Source organism: Ammodytes marinus, assembly GCF_949987685.1.
Source record: "Ammodytes marinus genome assembly, chromosome: 1".
Lineage (NCBI taxonomy): Eukaryota > Metazoa > Chordata > Actinopteri > Uranoscopiformes > Ammodytidae > Ammodytes > Ammodytes marinus.
Genome location: NC_137230.1, coordinates 23,435,564 through 23,456,361, shown reverse-complemented (window position 1 = coordinate 23,456,361; position 20,798 = coordinate 23,435,564). Strand labels below are relative to the sequence as shown.

Below are 20,798 nucleotides of genomic sequence, written 5' to 3'. Positions count from 1 at the left end.
AGCTGCTACAAAAACCACCGTAGCCTACCTGCGGAAGACCCAGGTCACAGAACGAACAACTCTGAGACGAAGTAGGTTCTGACTGACAGCCCCCCGCGGCCAATCAAATGCCTTTCAAACTGTAAACAGAGGGGGCTGCTACCGATGACGATCCATTTTTTCTGGATCCGTGAACGCCATTGGTTGGATTAAACAAGCGGAGCCGACGTCCTTATTGCGCGGGTTTGTCAAAAAAATATCTGCCGCATACAAATTTCCAGCTAACGCCCCGGCTACAGCTTGTGTTATTTACTCAGCTCTCACTTAGTGACAGCGTACAGTTCGACGACGAAGAAAAACGTTCATTTGTAGACCGCATTTCGTCTTTTAACTCAAACTCCAGCGTTGTCAGTCCATAAATTGGATTAGCGCTAAATACAGCCACCAGGGAACCTGCTAGCTAGCTGAACGGACTCCTTGAAGTGAACTGAAGACTGGTTATACGTGTGGACAAACTGGTTTAATTTGCCGCTATACGCTAACCAGCGTTCATGACATTAATGGTAATGTAAGTGGCCAGTGTGTCGTCCTTCACCGTCTTTGCAGTGTGTGTGCGGTGTGTGGGTGATTAACGCCTGTAGTGGTTATCAATCCGCGTACAAGTCAGTGGGTTAACGACATGGATGGCTTTGGTCAGCGGTTTGAATCCGGACGAGACAGTAAGGCTCAAAAGAAGAAGGGCTCTTCACACAACAGCACATCATGTTATGATGAAGGAGACCGCAAACCAAAGTTTGTAAGTATGGTACAAATGTTTTCTTTCTTTTCTGTTTGTTTTTTACGGTTAAGCATTGCCTACATACATAAACATATTAAACACTCAGTTTTTGAATTTTTCCATATAATGATCTCCCTGGCCATAACACATGTGTGTCAACTATCTAGTCTCTGATGCCACCTGTTGACACACACACACACACACACACACACACACACACACACACACACACACACACACACGAAAGTGCCAAATCCACAGGAAAAAATGTCTGCATCATCAACATGTTTTGGGTGTGGGGCATTCTAGATATTTTGAAGTGTTTTAATATGAATCTCTACTCCCTCTACCTTGAAAATATGTGAAAGAGACCTTGGACTAATTTTTACTCTTTTCAAAACTGGCCATTCAGCTTTATTAAAAGCAGTTGGTATATAGGCCAAATACAGCTTGGGCAGTGGAATAGTGTTTAATATACTTATTTGGAACATTATGGTATGTCTCTTGCTGAAAAATGCCTTTTACATAATCTCTCTCAGTTTGGATAGTTCCTATAATGCATTTTTCTTGTTGCATGTTTGAGTTTTCTTAGGGGACAGTGACCTTCGCTGTTTTTTGACTTTGCTTTGCATTCAGCCAAACAAAAGGTTAAAATTAGCGCAGGGTTTAGGCCTTACACTAATCCATTCCCACTACTACTACAAACCAAACCAGCATTCTGTCTGCCAGGCATTTGTCTGCTGTGCTTGTCTGGGTCTCTGGGAGATACAAGAAGTCGTTGCTATTCAGTTTGGTCCTCTTAGGATTATTTTGAAAGCACTCAGACTTTTATAAACATCAATCATATCACATGTTTCTTTCAGACTGGAGACTTGTGTGTGACACATATCCGTTTAACCCCCGCTGAGCCCTCTTTTGACCCCCTTCTTATGAGTGCATTACTACAAGTTAATTCCTTGTAGTAAAGGTCTGTGCAGGCATGGTTTTCCAACCAGACTTTTGTTATGATTGATAAGCTGTTGACCAAATGTCTTAAGAATTAATATCCCTACTAAGAAGAGTAGGACCCCAGGAAGACTAGCTCTCACTCTGGTGTGTTGCTAATGGGGATCCTAATAAATCAAATCAAATCAAAAAATCATGTGTAGAAGGATACACAAATAGCAGACACATGCTCTTTGTGTAGACCGTGTATAGTGGTGCATCCTATGACTGTGTCTCATGGACCGACTGGAAAATCAGATTCCTGGCAACCCGTATTGAATACAACAAATAACATCAATACCACAGCTTAGTCTTGACACCTTTTATTTATTATTCCTTCTGCCTCAGCAGATTGGTCTCTCTATTATTATAATAGATAACTGAAACACATTGTAATCCCCCCCACAGTGTACAGCAATGAGTTGATGACTATCAATCTCATCTCAATAGGTGGCACTGCAACACCACATTATTTACTGTAATCGGTAGAAAGTAGATTGCCTAAAGGCCACTTTATGTGCGGCGGTTGTTGTTTTTCCAAAAAAGAGCACAGAAGAACGGAATGAACCAGAGGACAATGTTAATGCGATGTGCTGATGTTCTTTGAGAGATGCTGTTTTTGGCCGCCTTAAGTAAGGGAGGTAAAAAGGTGCTCATTCATCCAAAATGAATCCAAAAGAAGTTGTTAGTCCAGTATAAGCCCTGGAGAGCTTTTATGCTCTCATTAATGTAATGGATGTTCAACACTTTCACACATTTTTGGAGAGTCTATAGAGTAGAAGGCAAATATTACTGAACTGTTGTGCTATAATAAGCTTTAGTTTGTGTAATTGAGGCACTGCATTGACCTCAATTAACCCTTAAACCCTTTTTAATGCCATAGGAAACCCAATCAAATATGTCTTTAAAATGAAAAATTCTTGAGTAAGAAAACTAAATACACCAGTAGTGTCTGTGTCAGAAGGATATCTGCATTCTTAGAGCTGCAATGGGAACTGTGTGATACACAGAAACCCATTGGAGCAAAAGGAAACAGTGTCAGCTAATAATCAAGTGTATTTTATCAGTATTTGATTCTATGAGTGATAGATTGAAGTACATTGTACCACATAAGATTGGATTTCCTTTCTTGTTGCTGCATAATACTATACAACACAATTCTGTTTGAGCAAAACGATGGACTCAGAATAAGGAAATGTAAATTTAAGGAACATCATGGCAGACATTTTGACTTTAACGACCATATTTAAAAGTTTGCTTTTATATAGTGCAGCACCATTATTATATTAGTTGGTAATCGATTTGCTTTGCGATAAGTATTTCCATCTTATCTGGGCTTTTGCAATTGCTCAAGTCCTGAAAGTAAAACACCACAGAATGAAAATAAAATACATTGTTGGCACCAGTGTTATAAATTAAAGGTCCAAATAATAATATGTTCATAATGGCTATGGTTGCTGACTGTCATGGTTTGTTCTTGTGTTCTTTCATGTTTGCTCTCTCCCTGAATTCTATTAGCATTCCCTCTGTGTACTCTATTTTCCTCTGTTGGTGGATTGTATGTGCAGTCTCACTTGTCACAGTTAATTGAAAAAGATGTTATCAAAATGTAATTAAATAAACAGGGTGATAGCGGAAAGTAAAATGAATTCACTGACATTTACTAATTACAGTTGTCAGGCCATCCTATTGTGACCATTTGAACACCATATTTGTAATAGTGAGATCCTAAAAAAACCTGATAAACGTTAAAGCATATCAACCAGCCTTCCCAGCAGGTATGACACGTATTTGCTGTTTTTTCTTGTTTTTTTTGTTATCAGGCAATACTTTTGTTTTCTAACCTAAAGGACTGGTCAGCTCCTTTTGGCTAGTCTCACTGTTTCACTGGTCTTAGGTCCCAATGTTAGCCTTCAGTATGTACGATGTTAGCCCTGGAACACTCATTAGCAGAAAAGTCAATTTGACGGGTCAACACATATTTTTATTCCAGGCGGTTTTATATTAATTACACACACCGATGTGTATGTATTGATTTATTTCTTTGAGGTTCTTTTCCGTTATGCTTCAGGTAGACTTAACCTTTCTGTCTCAGTTTTTCATTCAGCATTGCATTATGACATTTTCAACTGTAATGATTTTTCGGTTGATGTATTTCGACTCATTCCAATCCTTATTAGGTTTGTTCCTTTGGCATTTTCGACCCAGTTACAACGGTAAAGAGATGGCAACTTTCCAACAAGGCTACCCAAAAACAAACAAACAAACAAAGACAAAAAAGCAGCAGACAACTTGCTCAGCAGACAGCTGTAGATGGTATATCCACAGACCAGCAAAATCCAATGTCAAAGTGAATCCTTTATAATTTGCAGACAGGGTTGTTGTAGACAAACACTTCTTAAACAGCATTCGTTGTTAAAAAGGACTAGTGTTGTTAATATTGACTAACGTGACATTTGACTTAAAACATTTACTGACTGCTGGAACTAGTATCCAGCGATTTTTTTTTCATACAAAGCAGTTACTGAATGTCTTTCTGACTTGAATTACACTTAAGATGTCTAGGTACTACCACACGCTGTGGATATTGGCAGTTGATATAGGCTAAATGTGATCAGTGTACTCAGTGTTTCCCCTACCATTATACAGGCCTGGCGGGCCCGCCAGGCCAACGGGACCCCCCGCCAGGCCAACAGCTGCCCAAAAAAAAAAAAAAAAATGTAAAAAAAAAAAAAAAAAAAAAAAAATCTTTTTTTTTTTTTTTTTTTTTGTCTGCGCTACGCCGCGCGATGCACGTGTGCATTCGGAGCGCACATGTCAAACAGGGAAACTGACGAGAAAGAACCTTCCTTTATAGGTCTATGGCATAGGCTACACTGGAGATATTTAGGACTCAGTAACAGGGAGTTGAACAGGAAAAAGTGATGAGCAAAACTTAGAAAGTTAAAGTCGCTACGTCGCCATGGCAACCAATATGTATCAACAGCTGAGACAGCGTAGCAAGTTATCTTGAAAACAGCAGGCTATAGTAGCCCTACAAGCTTTATTTTTTGGTATTTTCAATGCTACTTTATTTTTATGTTTTAAATTGAGAACTAGGCTACATGAAATATAATGGGTCGGAATACAAAATGTTGCTTATTTTGCACACATTTTGATTGATAGGCTAATCATGATGTGTAGCCTAGGTTAATTCATTTATTTTAAATGAATATTTGATAAATTAAAGAAAATGTTTCATGATCCAGATTATTCCAGAAAGTAATACTAGACAGGATATACCTGTCTATATTAGGTCTTCGTGTTTATTGTATTTTATTTTCATATCTATGTGTTTTTCTTCAATAGTTTATATGGCTTGTGTCTCCAAATTATTCCATAAAATTGTTTTAGGCAGGACATATGACAGCTGTTTACAGAGCAAAAAAAATAAAATCAGATTTAGCTTCTCAAAGTGCACCAGTTTGATGCATTTAACTTTAAAAAGGTAAAGGTTTTCTTCCGCAGGGGCATGCCCCAAGACCCCACTAGAAGGTCCATTCTCCCCCAGCAGTCTCAAAAAATCCTGAGGGAAACACAAAATGTACAAACGTACCGAATGTGAAGGCATAACCCTATGCCCTGATTTGTAGCGGGCTGTCAAAAGAGGCTCATCCATAATACAGTTATTTTTGGTCAATTTCTACAACAAATTTGGTACGCACGCCGCGCGCATACTCTTTATCAGCTTTTACCACCGGGCCTAAAAACAATTCTAGGGGAAACACTGAGTGTACTCTTTTATATATTCATTATGATATTATGTCTGCCGTTGGAAAGTGGCAGATGGAGGAGCACAGTGCAGTCTGGAAGTATTGGGACTGCAACACATTGTTTGAGTCTCTCTCGACTCATCGATAAACACACTTAGGGTGTATTCACACATGCCGTGTTTAGTTCGGTTGAAACAAACTCAGATGCACTTCTGCCTTCGGTGCGCATCTTTCAGGCAGGTGTGAATACAGCAATCGCACTCGGGTGCGGACCAAACAAACGCTCCGAGACCCAGCTGAAGAGGTAGTCTCGATGCGTTTCCAAACGCACTCTGCTGCAGTTCGTTTGTGGTGTGAATTTGTTCGGACTCGATCCGACCCAAATGCAGGAGGCACTGTGCCTTTTCTTTCTTTTCTTTTTTAATAAATAGCCGTCAGCTTCACATTATGGGAAAGTGTTGTTGTCACCATTATTAGGAAGATTAGTTGTGGTTTGACCGGGAGCCCAGAACAATATAAATGCTGGATGTGTTCAGCGATCAGATGAAGGAGAGGGGAGCGTCTCTCGCACAGTGCCAACAGGTTCACGCTGCGCAAGAAGTGTGTGTTTTTATTTTGCTTCCCATGTACGGGACCGTCAATACTATCCCCGTGTCAGTTTGGAGCTGAACTGCGCCGACCCAGCTGATACACAGCTTAATCAGCTGAGTGTCAGCTTGAGCCTATTCTTCTCGCGTGACGCGCATCCAGCACCAAAAATACAGTAAAAATGATGTTTCACATCGTAGGCTACAAGCCACATAACGTGGCATTGACATAAGGCTACACATTATGACCATATGAAACAACAATAATTTGATGTTTTTCCTCTTTATTTATAGGTTAGATGTAGGCCCTTTTATTATTTTTAGCCCCATCAATGATATATATTTCGCAGTTTAAACTTCGTGCTTCCTGTTTCTCTCCACCCCAGAATGTCTGTCCAATGAATGAATGACCTCAGATCACGTGTGGTTTTGCTTCGTAATGCTGGTTCACTTGCAAAAGGGGCAATATGAAAGTGGACCACACCAAACAAAAAAAATCAAAACTCTATTTGGTCTGGACCAAAGCAAGTGCACTAGCGGACTTTCCCAGTGTGAATACACCCTTAGAGCTGAAAGCTATCTGTTTTCAAATTTCAAGACGAAAGTCACAGAAAAGAGACAAAATAACACCAACATTTAACTGTCCTTATCCTTTTAGACTGACCAGTATCTTTCTCCCCAGAACATTTCACTTATTACGTTTGAATTATTTAATATGTATGTGTTCATTCATACATAGCACGTTATTTGCTCTATGCTGTGGCTTAGATAAAAATCTATATTTTATGCAGTTGTTTTATGCATTCAGATTTATTTTTTTCTGTTCCCCACCTTTAGCAGTTACCCTTTAAAAACATCACAGATGATGTGGTAAGATTTGAAAAAAAAATGTTTCTTTCTTTTCTATTGGTTGTCAATCTCGGCAACATATCTAACATCACTTCACTAAACATAATCTAATCTTCTTATTTTGAGTGGCAATGAAAGTGCCCTTCACTATCTGGAATTGGATTAATTCACATCACATAAAACAGGCTGCTTTTCTCAACTACTAATATCTTCTTTGTTGATTCTACATGTCATCTTGATAGTGCCTTGCTCAACCTGTTTTTAACACATTGTGTGCTTTGTTAACACAGGTCCCACTAATATAGCAGTGTTTTTTTTGTAATTTACTAATATGGAAACATTTTTATCCACCGTGTCTTGAGTATTAACCAGTATTAACCATATGCGTCTCCACTTGCCACTGAACGTTCTTGTTTACTTTTTCCTATTTTAATTGTGTTTTCTCTGTTGTCTGCACAGCTGGACAGATTCGCCAGCATTCGGATTCCCGGCAGTAAAAAGGAGCGGCCGCCCTTATTACAATCCAAATCCAATCCAAACGATTGGTCCATTTCTTCATCACATCAGTTTGAGGAGCTTTCATCAAAGATCACCTCAGAAAAAGAGATCTTGGCTCTGTTTGAAAAGATGATGGTATGTTGTTGTCAGTGTAACACATTATAGAAACATTTTCATGCAAGGGGAAACCACAGTGACTGGGTGTTAAAGAGTCGGATAAATCTGGATAAAAATTTTTGCTGAAGTGTTAGCGTTTCCCAGACTGTCTGGACTGTGTTGTAGGACATTATGTATCACCATATTGTTTTGCCTTGCTTGATGTACTGTATGGCTGTGTCTGCTGCTCCATTTCTGCTGTTAAGATGTTAGAATGTTAGGTGAACAAAAAAAATCAGCCGTTTTGCTAATATCTTTAACATAATTTATAATTAATATGTGGTGAACCAGAGATTTAAAAAAATATATATATAAATCTTTTTATTGGAGGATCAAGCATGTTTCATTTTACAGGAAGTTAGGCAGTTCTCCATTTTCATTTTATCTTAACAAAATAAAACCTTATACAAACAAAAAAAATTGGCAAAAAGAACATTGCTGAGTAATACCCCCCCCCTACCAACAAAAGTGTCCCACCCTTTCCCACCCCCCATATTTTGACAACCTTCTGGGAAGACAGTTTTTTTTCCACAGCTACACAGTTCTTCAAAACGGGTTTAAGGATCTACACACTTAAAACAAGCACACATCTGCATGCCAACATTTCTACACCAATTGGTTAAGTCACCAGATATTTAGCTGAAATCCTAAAAAAAAACGTTTTTCTTTTCAGGAGGACATGAACTTGAGTGAGGAGAAAAAGACTCCTTTGAGAGAAAAGGACCTCAACAAAAAGAGAGAAATGGTCATCCAGTATATTTTTACTGCATCTAAAACTGTAAGTTTTTAATTTAAAAAAAAGAGAAGCAAACTCTGCACTAAATTTTCTTTCTTTCTTGCTTTTTGTTTTGCTCTCCCTTCCTGGTTTGCTCACCCTGTCCCAAAAGGTGTTTGGTGTTCATTCTTAATAGCATTTTTGAGTGCTGTAAGATAATTGATTAAATAATTTTTATGCAAGTTTTATATCATAGTAAATACATTCTTTGAAGATTTGAGCAGCAAGCGCTAGGCTTCTCCTGTGCCCCAATCTCAAAGCAGACAGACATATCCTGATAAAGAGTGATAAAACTTACTGTGTTCAGAGGAAATCCGTTATCGCCAAATAAATGGAAGCTGTGGATCATCCTTTCTCCCAGACCAAAAACGAGCAAGCATTACATTACATTACATTGATTTCTATTTTGTTATGTCAATGGGTCACAGGCTTGATGCAGTTATTGCAAGCGAAGGATTTGCAACAAAATATTAAGTCTTATTGACTTTAATTTACTTTAAGTCTATCTGTTCCAATCATTTTGCTCACCTAAAAATGTGGTTTTCCTTTACAAAAAAATGCTATCTTCTCAGTTGTGTGTCAGATCCAGATGTGAATACCTGGAAATTAAAGCTTAAATGTTAATCTATTGTCTCATATTCATATTTTGGTGTCAAACCCAAATGTTTCCAGTCTACAGCAAAAATAAAGGAATTGGCCTCACTGTTCCGATACTATTGGAGGGGACTGTATTTCGCTTTGTTTGTTTTGTGTTTTCTATAACTTTTACAATAATTTTTGTGGAGACTTTTAATACGTCCACCTCTCCCTTCACTCTAGTCATTTGTTGTCTTTGTCATTCTGAGTTTTTTTAATAGTGCAAACTTAATTTAAAACTCTCAAGACCTTAGGATGGTAAAATGATGAACATGTTATGAGACTGGCAATGCATGTAATAATTGTCCCTTGCAATACCAGGTTGTCACAAACAAAAAACACCATTAAGGTTTTTTTTATACTGGAGTGGTAGGTGGCTGGAGCCTTATGAAGCCTTGGGCGTTCTTTCTATTTGTGCCAAAAGAAGTTAAGAGAAAAATATTTGATACTTTGAGGCTTAAAACAATGTAAGCACAGTGACACCTGGTGGCTGGCAAATATTATGGCAGCCCTTCAAGACTGGGTCAAAGCGTTACAACACCTCGCTGATTTCAATAGTTCTAGGCTTGTGTGACATGACAGAAATAATTCAGTCGCGCCATGCTATATAACATATCTTTGTACCATATTGGTGAAGTTTGAGCCCAGCTCTCACTACAGGTTCAGGGGTTTTCACTTAATTAATTTATAATATGTATGCAGCACCATTTCAAAGAGTTGCAATATGATGTGATTAGAGAATGATATTTATTACATTTAATAGGTCTACATTATTACATTATTACATTATTAATTAGTAAAAAATGCAAATTTCTACTACACATTTTGACTACTGCTGCCCAACACACCGGAAAAGTTTGTTGTGCAGCAGTAGTCTGGAAATAACCTTTTTACTTATGGAGACCTCACTGCTCTTGATCGGCAGTACACCTGCTGTGTAGGAAATACTGTTTTATTTAGTGTTCAAAGTTGTCTCCAATATTTTTCCAGAAAGGTCTGTCCTCTGTCTTGGTGCTAGACACTGAACACTGTTCAATGTTCTGGACCAATACATTCTAAAGTGTTCTTAATAGCAAATATTGCACAATACTCACAGGCCCATATTATATATAATATATGTAGATTAAAACAGTAAGTGGTGGTTGTAATTGCTCTCCTGTTTATACCGGATGGGTAGAGTGCCTTCCTAATGCAATTCATAGGTATCAAAAACCCAACAGTGTTAACTAGTAACTGATACTCGACTGTCTCTCTAAGCCAGTGGTTTTCAATTATTTTCTGTCATGCCCCCCCTAGGGGACAGAATTTTTTTCGCCCCCCCCCCCCTAAATTGAAATACTATTGAGAACTAATATTTATTTATTTATCTGTACAAAACCACTGTATGAGTTTCTGGCACGAGCATTCTGCATACAATCACCTTATTATCAAATTAGATAACAAAAATTAGCTGAGATAACTTCTGCAGCAAAACAATTCAAAGTTCAGTTTATTAGCTCAATTTGTAACATTTAAACAAGAATCTCAGGACAGAGAAACAAGAGCAAATGATTCACTGAGGTTTGCATTTCATTCAAAACATTTTTAAACTGTAAACATAGTTAAGATGGTGTCTTTTTTTATTATAGTGATGCGATAACCAATAATTCATTAATGTTATTATTAGTCTACTTGCTTGATTTCTTTTTAAATAGCCTACAGAAACACTTTGAGACACATGTGGACATTTATTTACTGCAAATCGCGGCCTTTCGCGCGGATATGACCATACACAAGCACACATCGCGCTTGCTAGCACTTAAAAAAAAAGAAAAAACATTTATTTTTATTTTTATTTTTTGGTCAGTTGGAAATCAAGGCAGCCCGCGCCTCCCCCCCCTGACAACTCACGGCGCCCCCCCAGGGGGGTGCGCCCCACCATTTGAGAAGCACTGCTCTAAGCCAAAGCTGATGGGAACAATGCACAGGTTGAAAAACTGCTGGCCATCTGGGCAAACCTGAGGCTCATGAGCCTGACACAGAGCCATCCTCAACAGGCCTGGACAGTAAAATAAGCCAACAGAGTTTGACATCGAGGACGTCCATGCAAAGGATAAGGAAACGTCTTTTGGAGGGGGACTAACTGCTTATACTATTGTTCAGCCTGAGCAAATAATCACTGTTTTTCTATTTATTTTCCTGTTATTTCCCTTTAATTACCCAGTAAAGTGTCAACCTTGAATGTTCCTGGAATTTTGCACCATTGCCATAATAATTGTTCTAGACAAAATTATTTGAGAAAGCAGTAGAGGAACCCTCGTGGGTGAACAAATAAGCAACACTCAGTTCTCTGACTGCTTAAGGTCTAGAGATCCAGAGAGATAAACAGGCATCATCATGTCAGGATGCGAGAGGTCATTAAAACATTGAGCCAGAAGAGGAATAGTGAGGGAGGCAGACACTTACAGTATATCATTGATGGGCTGGTGTGCTGTCAGAAAGTGAGTGGAATTGCTCAAATCGCTGCTGTTAAACCAGTTACCCACGATTCAGGACAAGAGAAATACAAGGCAGGACTTGACCTAGGCGGATGATAGGAAGCAAAAGTTGCAGTCTTTTTAGCCACACAGATAACTTCACTGGAGGATGTTGTTGCTCAGAAGTGCACGGTTCGTAGAACTGCGAGGCGATTGGACTGACGCCCAGCGCCTTTTTGAAGTTAACCTATGATGAAGTCAAGTAGAGAGTGGAGTCACTTAATAGCACTGCAGACTTTGAGCTGAAGCCCTCTTCGGCTCTCCTTCAAAATGTGCAGTATATATATAGATATTACTCTTCCTATTCATATGATTAATTTCCCTTTCTAGGCCACAGAGGTGCTTATGATCATTATTTTGCATATTCGCTACTGATAGATTACAAGTGGAGTTTTGAATGAGGTTTTGGCAGCTAAACATATTTTTATTATATATTGAGGAGAATTTTATAGATTGGGGCTTGAGGTGTCAGGGGAGATGCAGACTGGGCATAGTTCCATTGTTTTGGCAGCCTTTAAGAGTTAGGGATTATCTATACCTGCTGGTAGTGATATTGAGTGGTTTCTGAGGCCTTTGATGAATCAAACACGTGCCTAACGATGTGTGTCGTTTTGGCACTGGTGCAGCTGTCTTGATGAACTGCATAAGTGCATCTTTCTCCTTAAACCACCCCTTCCACTGAAAAAGACAGAAAAGCTTCATCTTAAAGTGTTATGCTACTGTTTTCACATACTACAGATACAAGCTATACAAAATTCACTTATTTGTAGAGATTCATTTATATTATTCTTAGGTAGGTGTGATTCAGTGGCTGGTGTTTAAGTCTATGGTCAAATACATTTTAATTAAACGTGTACAATCGTCTAGGCCCTCTAATGAAAACATGGGGAAAGGGGCAAGGAGGACAGAGCCAAACTGGATGACTTTTAGTCGTGCAAGTAAAAATAATGAGTATGTGTCACATTTGGCAAACTTTATTTTCGAATGTGATCAAAGATGATAGAACATTGCAGCCTGAGACATGATGGCTGTCTCAGTTAATTGCTGTGATTTATGTGTTGATGAAGTTGGAAACTAATTAAGTCTCGACTTACTGACATATTAAGGAGAACTAAGGAATAAGTATTGGGGTTTATCCATAACCCTGGGCATGCTTAAGGATGTTAAGCTGCTGGCTTTGATCCAAAAGCCCAGACAAATTAAGTTGTCAAAACATGTTGTCATTTTTACTTCAAATATAAGCTTAATTAAAATGATATCTGCTCAGGGTTTTTTTTTATACAGGGCATTTGAACTTAAATAAACTTTTGAACTATTCCACGTTATAACTTCATTTACATATTCTCCACCTTTCTTCGCCTTCTTTCTGAGCCGGCCTCTCTAAGGTCTCCTTTCCAAAAATCCCTGTCTGTTCTGACTTGTCATCCCTCAAGTGCCTGACAGTCTGCTCCAAACAGGGCTGCCTGTGTTTCTGACTGGGTCTTAATTTGAGCCTTTGTGGGTTGATAGGTGCCAGATTGCACAACCACTAAAAAAAGGTGTTTTTCTTTATATGTTCCCTTTTAACACATGACAAAATATGATCTGATCAAACTTGTCATGAAGAAAGGTGTTCAGGTACACTTGAATACATTTTTAAAAGCAAGTGAATGGTACTGGAAAAGGTATCCATGGACACTTTTGCGATTGACTTATAAACATGTTGACGGTACTCCGACTTTCTGGCCTCATAGTGTTTTTGGTCACCTTTTCAATGGCTACAACTAAAATAATTCTTCTTCCTTACTTCCTTCAGGGTAGCTTGAGAAGCACTCATCAGATATCGCCACAGGAATTCCTTGGAGAGCTAAAGTCAGGGGTGATGGATGAACGTCTGTTTGCTTGTCTAGATTCATTGCGAGTGTCCCTTACCAGCAACCCTGTCAGGTACAGTTTCAAATTATGATGATCTCTTTTGTGCCTCACTATTGTCTTTTGTAATAATTTTTGTTTATTATATCACAGTATGAGGATATGTTTACAAACCATATAATCACCCTAATTTGCCATTCTATGTGAATGTCTTGTTTTTTTTATTTAAAAAAATAATAATTTCCTCAAAATAAATGTTATTTTCATATATTACTACATGTAATTGATTGAGAAAAAGGTTCAGACTATAGCAAAGTGAACAGAGCTTCAGCTCACATACTGTGAACCTAAAGGCCGAATTCCACCGGCTGCATCTCCGGTCCTTCTCCGCTCCAGCACGGCAGAAACAAAAATAGAATTAAGAGCAGTCAGTGGGTGAGTTTCCACCACGGCCGCTGCGCCGTCTCTCTGCTCCGCTGCTGCTCCAGCTCTCCGGTGAAATACGCAGTGCTTCTATTTCTGCCGGATGCCTGAGCTCACCGCATCAATTTAGCACAGAACACATCGAGATAGACAGGAACACAAGCGCCGACAAAACAATAAAACCTCCGGTTAATTTTCAAAATAAGACACTCGGTGTACACTGCAGGTGACATTCTCAAAACAGAGACACATACAAGCATGTCCACTGTTCTTTTACTCGTTCGGATGGGAATAATAACCTTCCGTGCGTTCGTTGTTGTGTAAATACCATATAGGAGAATCATATTATCAAGAGCGATCGCCCGTCACTTTTATTACCGCGGGAACTCCTCGTTCTCGCGACTCCAGCTGTTCAGCGGAGCTGGCCGTGCCTGCTTTGAAAACGGAGCCGGTGGGTATTGCCGGACGTGAGCGCACGGAGCAAAACCGTTGGACACCGCACCCGCAGCCAGTGGAATTCCGGGGTAAGAGTTTGCAGCTGGGGAGATCGTTTCAGGCAGAGGTGTAAATCAGAGCTGTAGCAAATTGAAAATGCTTTATCAGGGACAAACCACTATAGCTTGGATATGCCATTTTTTACACAGCATCTGAGTGAATTTGTGTAGATTGTTGAATATTTAAGGTTCTACAAAGCATGATCTTTTGGTTCAGTCCACCATTACTGTTGTTAGCAACAGACATTTAGAATTGTTGATGAGTTTTTCTTTTTTTACTTCAATATCCTTTGGTGGTCTCACCTAAAGCGACAAATACGCCTGTGGGTGCTCAGGTTGCTCCTATCGCGCTGGCAGCATCTCCAGCAGTTGCTGGCAGGGGGGCGGAACGTTGCTCCAACTGTCACCTACTTTGGTTGTCAGTGAGAAAAATGAATTGGAAATCTGGAACTCTTGATGGCCAAAAATATAGAGTTTTTAAATCTAGTTATAATTAATATTTTACCAATCTGTTAACAGTCTTTTGATAACAATTCTAGATGCAACCATACTCAGAATGTAGTCATACATTCTTCAGGCTAGGATAAGAGGGAAGGCATTGGTGCGCATCCTGAACATAATGTGTTGATGTTGTGTTAGTGGTAGGATGGCTGGTTTTGCGCCACAATCCATAATCAAAGTAAAAATACATTGTGTTATCAGTACAAAGCAAATCAGGATCTGCGACTACTCCCGACTGGTGAGACAGGTGTTTCATTTGGGGCTTATAGCCACATTGACATGCTGGTCCCTGGCAGTCTTGTCTTGGTTGTCTCTCTCGCTTAGCTTTCAACTGTTGCTTCTGGCTCTCTCTTTTTGAGGTTGAGGATTAGTACATTTGTTTCACATTATCATATATTCTACCCAAACCACTTTAAAGGCAGTCAAAAAACCTAAGATCAAACATTTAGTCTTCAATGTTTAACACCTCATTTCGCCACAAACACAAAAATATAGCATTTGCATACAGGGTCAGTCAGACAGTCATGAAAAACCTGGCAAAGTCCTGGAATTTGAAAATTATTATTAAGTGGAAAATCAATAGTTTTCTGAAATATCAACAGCATATGTAGTTCAATAAAGATTTATTTAAAAACTCCTGATATTGCCTTAATCCACCAATTTAAGGTATCAGTCGTACATTGGGCGCCTAAAGTGTTTGATTCATATACTGTAATTCCTACAGGTTGTTAGGAGACACAATCCAGTTTTTCAAATCATGTTCCCCGACAGCCATATTTCCATGCCGTGGACACAAGTGCTCATATTTACATTTGGGCTTACTTTGTACTACTTTAAGATTGTTCTTCTAAATGATTGTTTCAAAGAGTGCACACCAGGTAATTTGATGAAAGGATGATCCAATATTTACAGGCCTAACAGACAGACATACATTTTGATATGCAAGCCTGCATGCTATGGGAGAACTCAGCTCAATGGGAAAGGTTTTGGACACATTTTATTCTGAAAACATCCTACTGATGTGTGAGGGTTAATTACATACATGTGTATTTTTAGATCTAAACCCATACCTTGTCATTCATTTTATATGAGGCAACTGTATGGTTCTAGTGGTTCATTTTGACATTACTTTTTTCATGTATAAACAGACGTTACACACATATCTGTTGATTAATATTATGGAAAAGTCATGCCTTAGATTACGTGGTCTTGCATCATGGACATTCACATTGTATTAGTTCCTTGATCTTTTCTGTTTGTGCTGTACTGTGGTGTGCTTTTGAACCGAAGGTTATTATCTGAAGTCGCCGTAACCTTTGATATGAGGTTCCAGTTTTAAAACTGAGTTCCAGTCGGATCACAGGAGTCTAAAATGATGACTGATTGTGAATAACATGTAAAAGGAGGACAATTTGATTGATTGATTGATTGATTGATTGATTGATAACTAATCTACTCTACTTAAATACACTCCCGACAATCAAGATTTTTTTTTACTGTCTGTGCAATATGAAAACAAAATTTGTTTAGATGGAAGACAAATGTTTTATTAATATGTTTGGCTGGATGGTTTTATATGGCCTTAATATAGCAATCACACATCAGACTTGTCTCTTCAGTAGCCCAAAATAATTTAGCACTTGTCTACGCCTTCAATCCTTTTTAATTGCTGCTGTTCCACAATCCTCCCCCTTACTTACTTATCTTTCTTTTCCTTTGCCTTTAACCAGTTCGGCATCAGTGGATGGAAATAAATGTATTTGCTTTAGTTGTTGTTAACACAGCTGGATTCACTCATCTCATTGACCTAACCAGGTCTAAGCCTTTTCATTGCTAACAAAGCCTTCCCACTGCTGAGCTCCTTTTTTTGATTTCACAGGTGAATAGCACTCACGCCCACCACTGCTCTCCCACCTACTTATTCAACAGTGCACGAGTGATGGCACATGGAAGTATGAATTAAAGAACAAGATACTTTATTGTGTTTTCTAGAACCTCCATGAGCACTAGAGTTATATCACGATGACCAAGAGAAAATTGGTATAATGATTCTACCTTTTTTCTGAGCCTTTATTTTTTTTTTATTCTAATGGCAAACATCAATCAATGCCTTTTTTCAGTGTTGGTTGGCACTGCATAATTCTCTCTATTTTGTGACTGTTGTTCCCTTACCTCTAAAAACGCACTAGTGCCTACCTCAAAGGTTTCAAAAACTCTTATAAACATTGAATAAAATATGTTACTTCCTGTAAATCTCCCAAAACTTTGGCAGAATGTAGGAAAAAAGTTATGACTGATGCCACATAAACTGATTTGTGGTCAAGCAGGTTAGCAACAGTCTATGCATCCCATCGCTGTTTGTGGGACCCTTACCAGTGCCACCCTCGATGAAATTGTGACCTTGCGTCACCGAGTTTGAATGAAGTCACCACTAATTAAATGAACAGTCAGGCTTGTGTATGATGACATAGCTTGGCTTGACCATAAATCCTCCTTGACTAGAAACAGTTGGCCAGCAGCACTAACCCCTATCTAATAGCACTATTACATTCCTGAGTTGTGGGATTGATTTGGCAGTAAAGCTATTTTGTCTGCATCAGTTTCTGGATACAGATCACTGTCACTTTCTTGGCACATATGTAGCCAACATCTCTCACTCATTGCCCACATCCAACATCAGGTGGTTGCATTCTGTTAGTATATAGGCTGACAGACTTATGCTCCCTCATCAGCTTCCCTCTCAGGGAGCAGACAGACATAGAGGTAATTTGTTACTTCCTGAGGCTCCAGAATGTCACCTTATGACGATTGCCTCTGACTCCTGTATACACTACCGACAACGAGCTATTCCAGCTCTCTCTCCCTTTTTGTGATGAGAGTCCACAGTACTAGCCCACAGGACCGGCAAGGCCACAGAAAGTAATTTTTTTTTAAATGGAGTTGATAAATGGATCTGACAAACAAGTGGAAATTGGTTTCTGATATTATATTAAAACTGACCTTCAGGTTTAAGGCCCCAGCTTTATTTATTTTTCAGTTTAGCTATAAAGCTTAGCATCCTTGGATGCTTTTCCTGTCACTCAGACAACCGCCAAGCATGTACTGCACACAAAAAATCACAATTCCTTAAACCCATCTTACTTATTAACAGAACATAAAATAAACACACAAATGCATTTCCTCTTTTTCAACAGGGAACACACAATTGCCAGGTCATTATTAAACTATATAAAACTGTATGTTTATCGTTGAGGTTGTAGTTTGTAATAGCGTTTAGGTGGACTACATTATACTCAGAGGTTTTTCAAATGGTTTTCGCCATCTGATTTTGAAAAAAATGTGGAAGGATATTGGACACCCATTTCAGTATAGTTAATTTCTGTCCAGAACTATAATTTGTCTCTCTTCAGTAACATGTCAATCTCTAACATGATTCAGGGGCTGAAAAGGGAAGACCATGACCTACCAAACTGATTTTGATGTGGTGTGGAATATTAGTCTGAGGACAAATATGGTAAAGATGTTCATGGTATAATAATATTGAAAGTTACAATGTGTATTTTTTTTATTGTTCATTATGGCAATTTGGACATTTATGGCTATAACTATAACTTGGCACTATAACAACGTGTCTGCATTACTCATATTGTTTTCGTAAAACAAAAATATCTTTCATGCACTATTTCATTCCTTTCCATTCTCCATTCACTATTTTATTCCATTCTCAAAACTAAAATCTTCTTCACGGTGATTATTATTTCCTTTTTATTTTATTTTAATTGTTTGCACAAAAAACAGTGTAGGTTGCTGTCACTGTGAACAATAACAGTACGATAATGATTTTTATTGTTGCTTGTTAGAGGCAATTTGCTGAGTGACGTCATTTGGTCCTCACTGAATGAAATGACCTCCTTTTTATTTTTACATCAGATGTCCTACATTGATGTGACTTCAACCTTCTTCTTCCGTCTATCCCCGGAGAGCCCTCCTGGTGTCAGTTAGCTTGCTATGCTTTAGACAACCTTTTAAATTATTATTTTTATTTCTGGTCCATAACCACTTAAAACTTAGAAAGTGCAACATTGTGCTGTACTGCCTGGAAACCTTGGAGGCATTCTCCTGAGACTCCTTTAAGTCAAGCTACCTTAGCTGTGAAGTTAGCCAGATAAGGTGCATCATTTTTCTCTTTGATTTATGACTGGTATTTGTTTCACATAGAGTGGCATAATGATTTTTTTTTCTTATTTTTCCATGCTCTGTCTCTTGGTGTCTTTCTGAGACAAAAGCCTTCAGTTGAATATTGCTGTTGCTTTGCAGCTGTTGATGATGATGTGGGATTACAGTATTTGCCTTGGATCACGAGGAAGCCTTAATGACTGTTTTTACTGCAGTGTATAGATATGAAAAAAAAAGTATCTCTTGGTATTTTATCCACATCTTGGGAGACTGATCAATAGTATGGGATAGAGAAAGCCATGGATTATTTTAAATTGCCAGATGTAGGTTTTTCAGTTGCAGATGCTACTAGAATCATATTTCTATCAGCGCCTTAGTAGTGAGGGGGAAATACTGTCCAGCTTCCATTATTCTTAGCAATTCTGTTTGTTCTGGAGGTGTGCTCATTGGTGGCAGGTTTGCCTTGGTTGGGAAAACAACAGAGCCAATCAAAGCTTTGTTAGCTGATTTAAGAATGGCCAGGGTTCAACATTGTTTTCCCAACTGGCTCACTTGGCCAGTAGATCAGAGTTTTACTGGCCCCTAGTATATTTTCACTGGCTCGGCAGCCAGAAAATGAAAATGACTCTTTTTGTCCACCATTGTGGTTATTTATTATAAATAATATGTAAAACAATTAAACTCCCTTTTAGAACGATCAGAAAATTTATGTTGTCTATGATTGGAGGGTTTTCCATATTTTGTGTAAAGCAAAGATTCTGGAATACACGGGGGACAGATTTCGTTGAGTATGGGTAACCTTGAATGAACTTAATTAAAACAATTAAAATGAATGTTTGATGAACTCTGAAAGATCTAAAGAAGTTAGTCTGGCTAACCGGATATAGTCAACTAGTATCGCGCTCCTGTCAGATGGAGCCGAGAGCATTGTCTAACTCTTCCCCTTCCTCGCTGTCGTCTACCGTTTATGCTCCGCTCAGAACGGGAGACAACACACACAGTGCACGTCATTAACGGTGTTGGTCGGAACCTGTTATAATAGATCCATGGTCTGCATCAAATTGCACTATTTTGAAGGACACTTTGCGGCTTCCTGGGCTCAGCGCCGCCCAAGACGATTGTGATTGGTTTAAAGAAATAATTAAAACAGGCCAGCCCAGTTTTCCCCCGTATACTCAAAATGATAAAGCTTGGCTCCAGACCTACTACTTGCTGTAGTTTGGTCTGGCTTTGCGAGACTATAAAGAAGTGTACAAACAGTGAACCCTGAGCAAAATAACATGTTGGGGTTTATTTCTGGTTGTTTGTTCACTACAAGCTTCCTCTATGTGATTCTGCAAGCCACCTGTCCATGACATACATGGACTGAACTGCTCCGGTTCAGGATCCTCTAGGCTTATACATTTTCAACCTCTTTCATAACCACACACACACACCGTCAATTGGCCTTCCTGCGAAGCCACTAGGAAACTGTACATAACATAGTCGCTCTTTTCCACCCAGTAATATTGTAGTGGTAAAGTTAAAAGCCCTTCTATATTGTATAAGCTTCTTTACATTTGTTTGCTTACATTGTCTTTAGCACTGTGTATGCCGCCTGTGTATGTGTATTTCAGCAAAGCACGATGCATTTAATCAGTCCAGCACCATGACAACGATGCCATCGCCTCTAGCATGCTCACATCTAAGACTCCGCTATACCGACCCTGCATAAACTTACTTGCCCGGGGCAATGGGTTATGTCAAACCCTGATTGTGTCCTCTTACTACAGTATGTCATCACCAATCAGAAATGTCAAAATGTGGATCGGATCAACATAGATAATATAAATTGACATAAGCA

At 38.8% G+C, this 20,798-nt stretch overlaps 1 protein-coding gene across 1 annotated transcript in view; it reads left to right on the top strand.

The window, feature by feature from the left end:
• The first annotated feature begins 364 nt into the window (after positions 1-364).
• Positions 365-20,798, top strand: part of LOC307248627 (protein diaphanous homolog 3-like) — a 175,065-nt gene continuing 154,631 nt past the window's right edge. Inside the window, exons 1-5 of the mRNA XM_080025069.1 lie at positions 365-775; positions 6,918-6,950; positions 7,389-7,562; positions 8,257-8,361; positions 13,306-13,436. Of these exons, the coding sequence (XP_079881195.1) occupies positions 659-775; positions 6,918-6,950; positions 7,389-7,562; positions 8,257-8,361; positions 13,306-13,436 (560 nt within the window). The 5' untranslated portion in view covers positions 365-658. The remainder of the gene's footprint in view (positions 776-6,917; positions 6,951-7,388; positions 7,563-8,256; positions 8,362-13,305; positions 13,437-20,798) is intronic.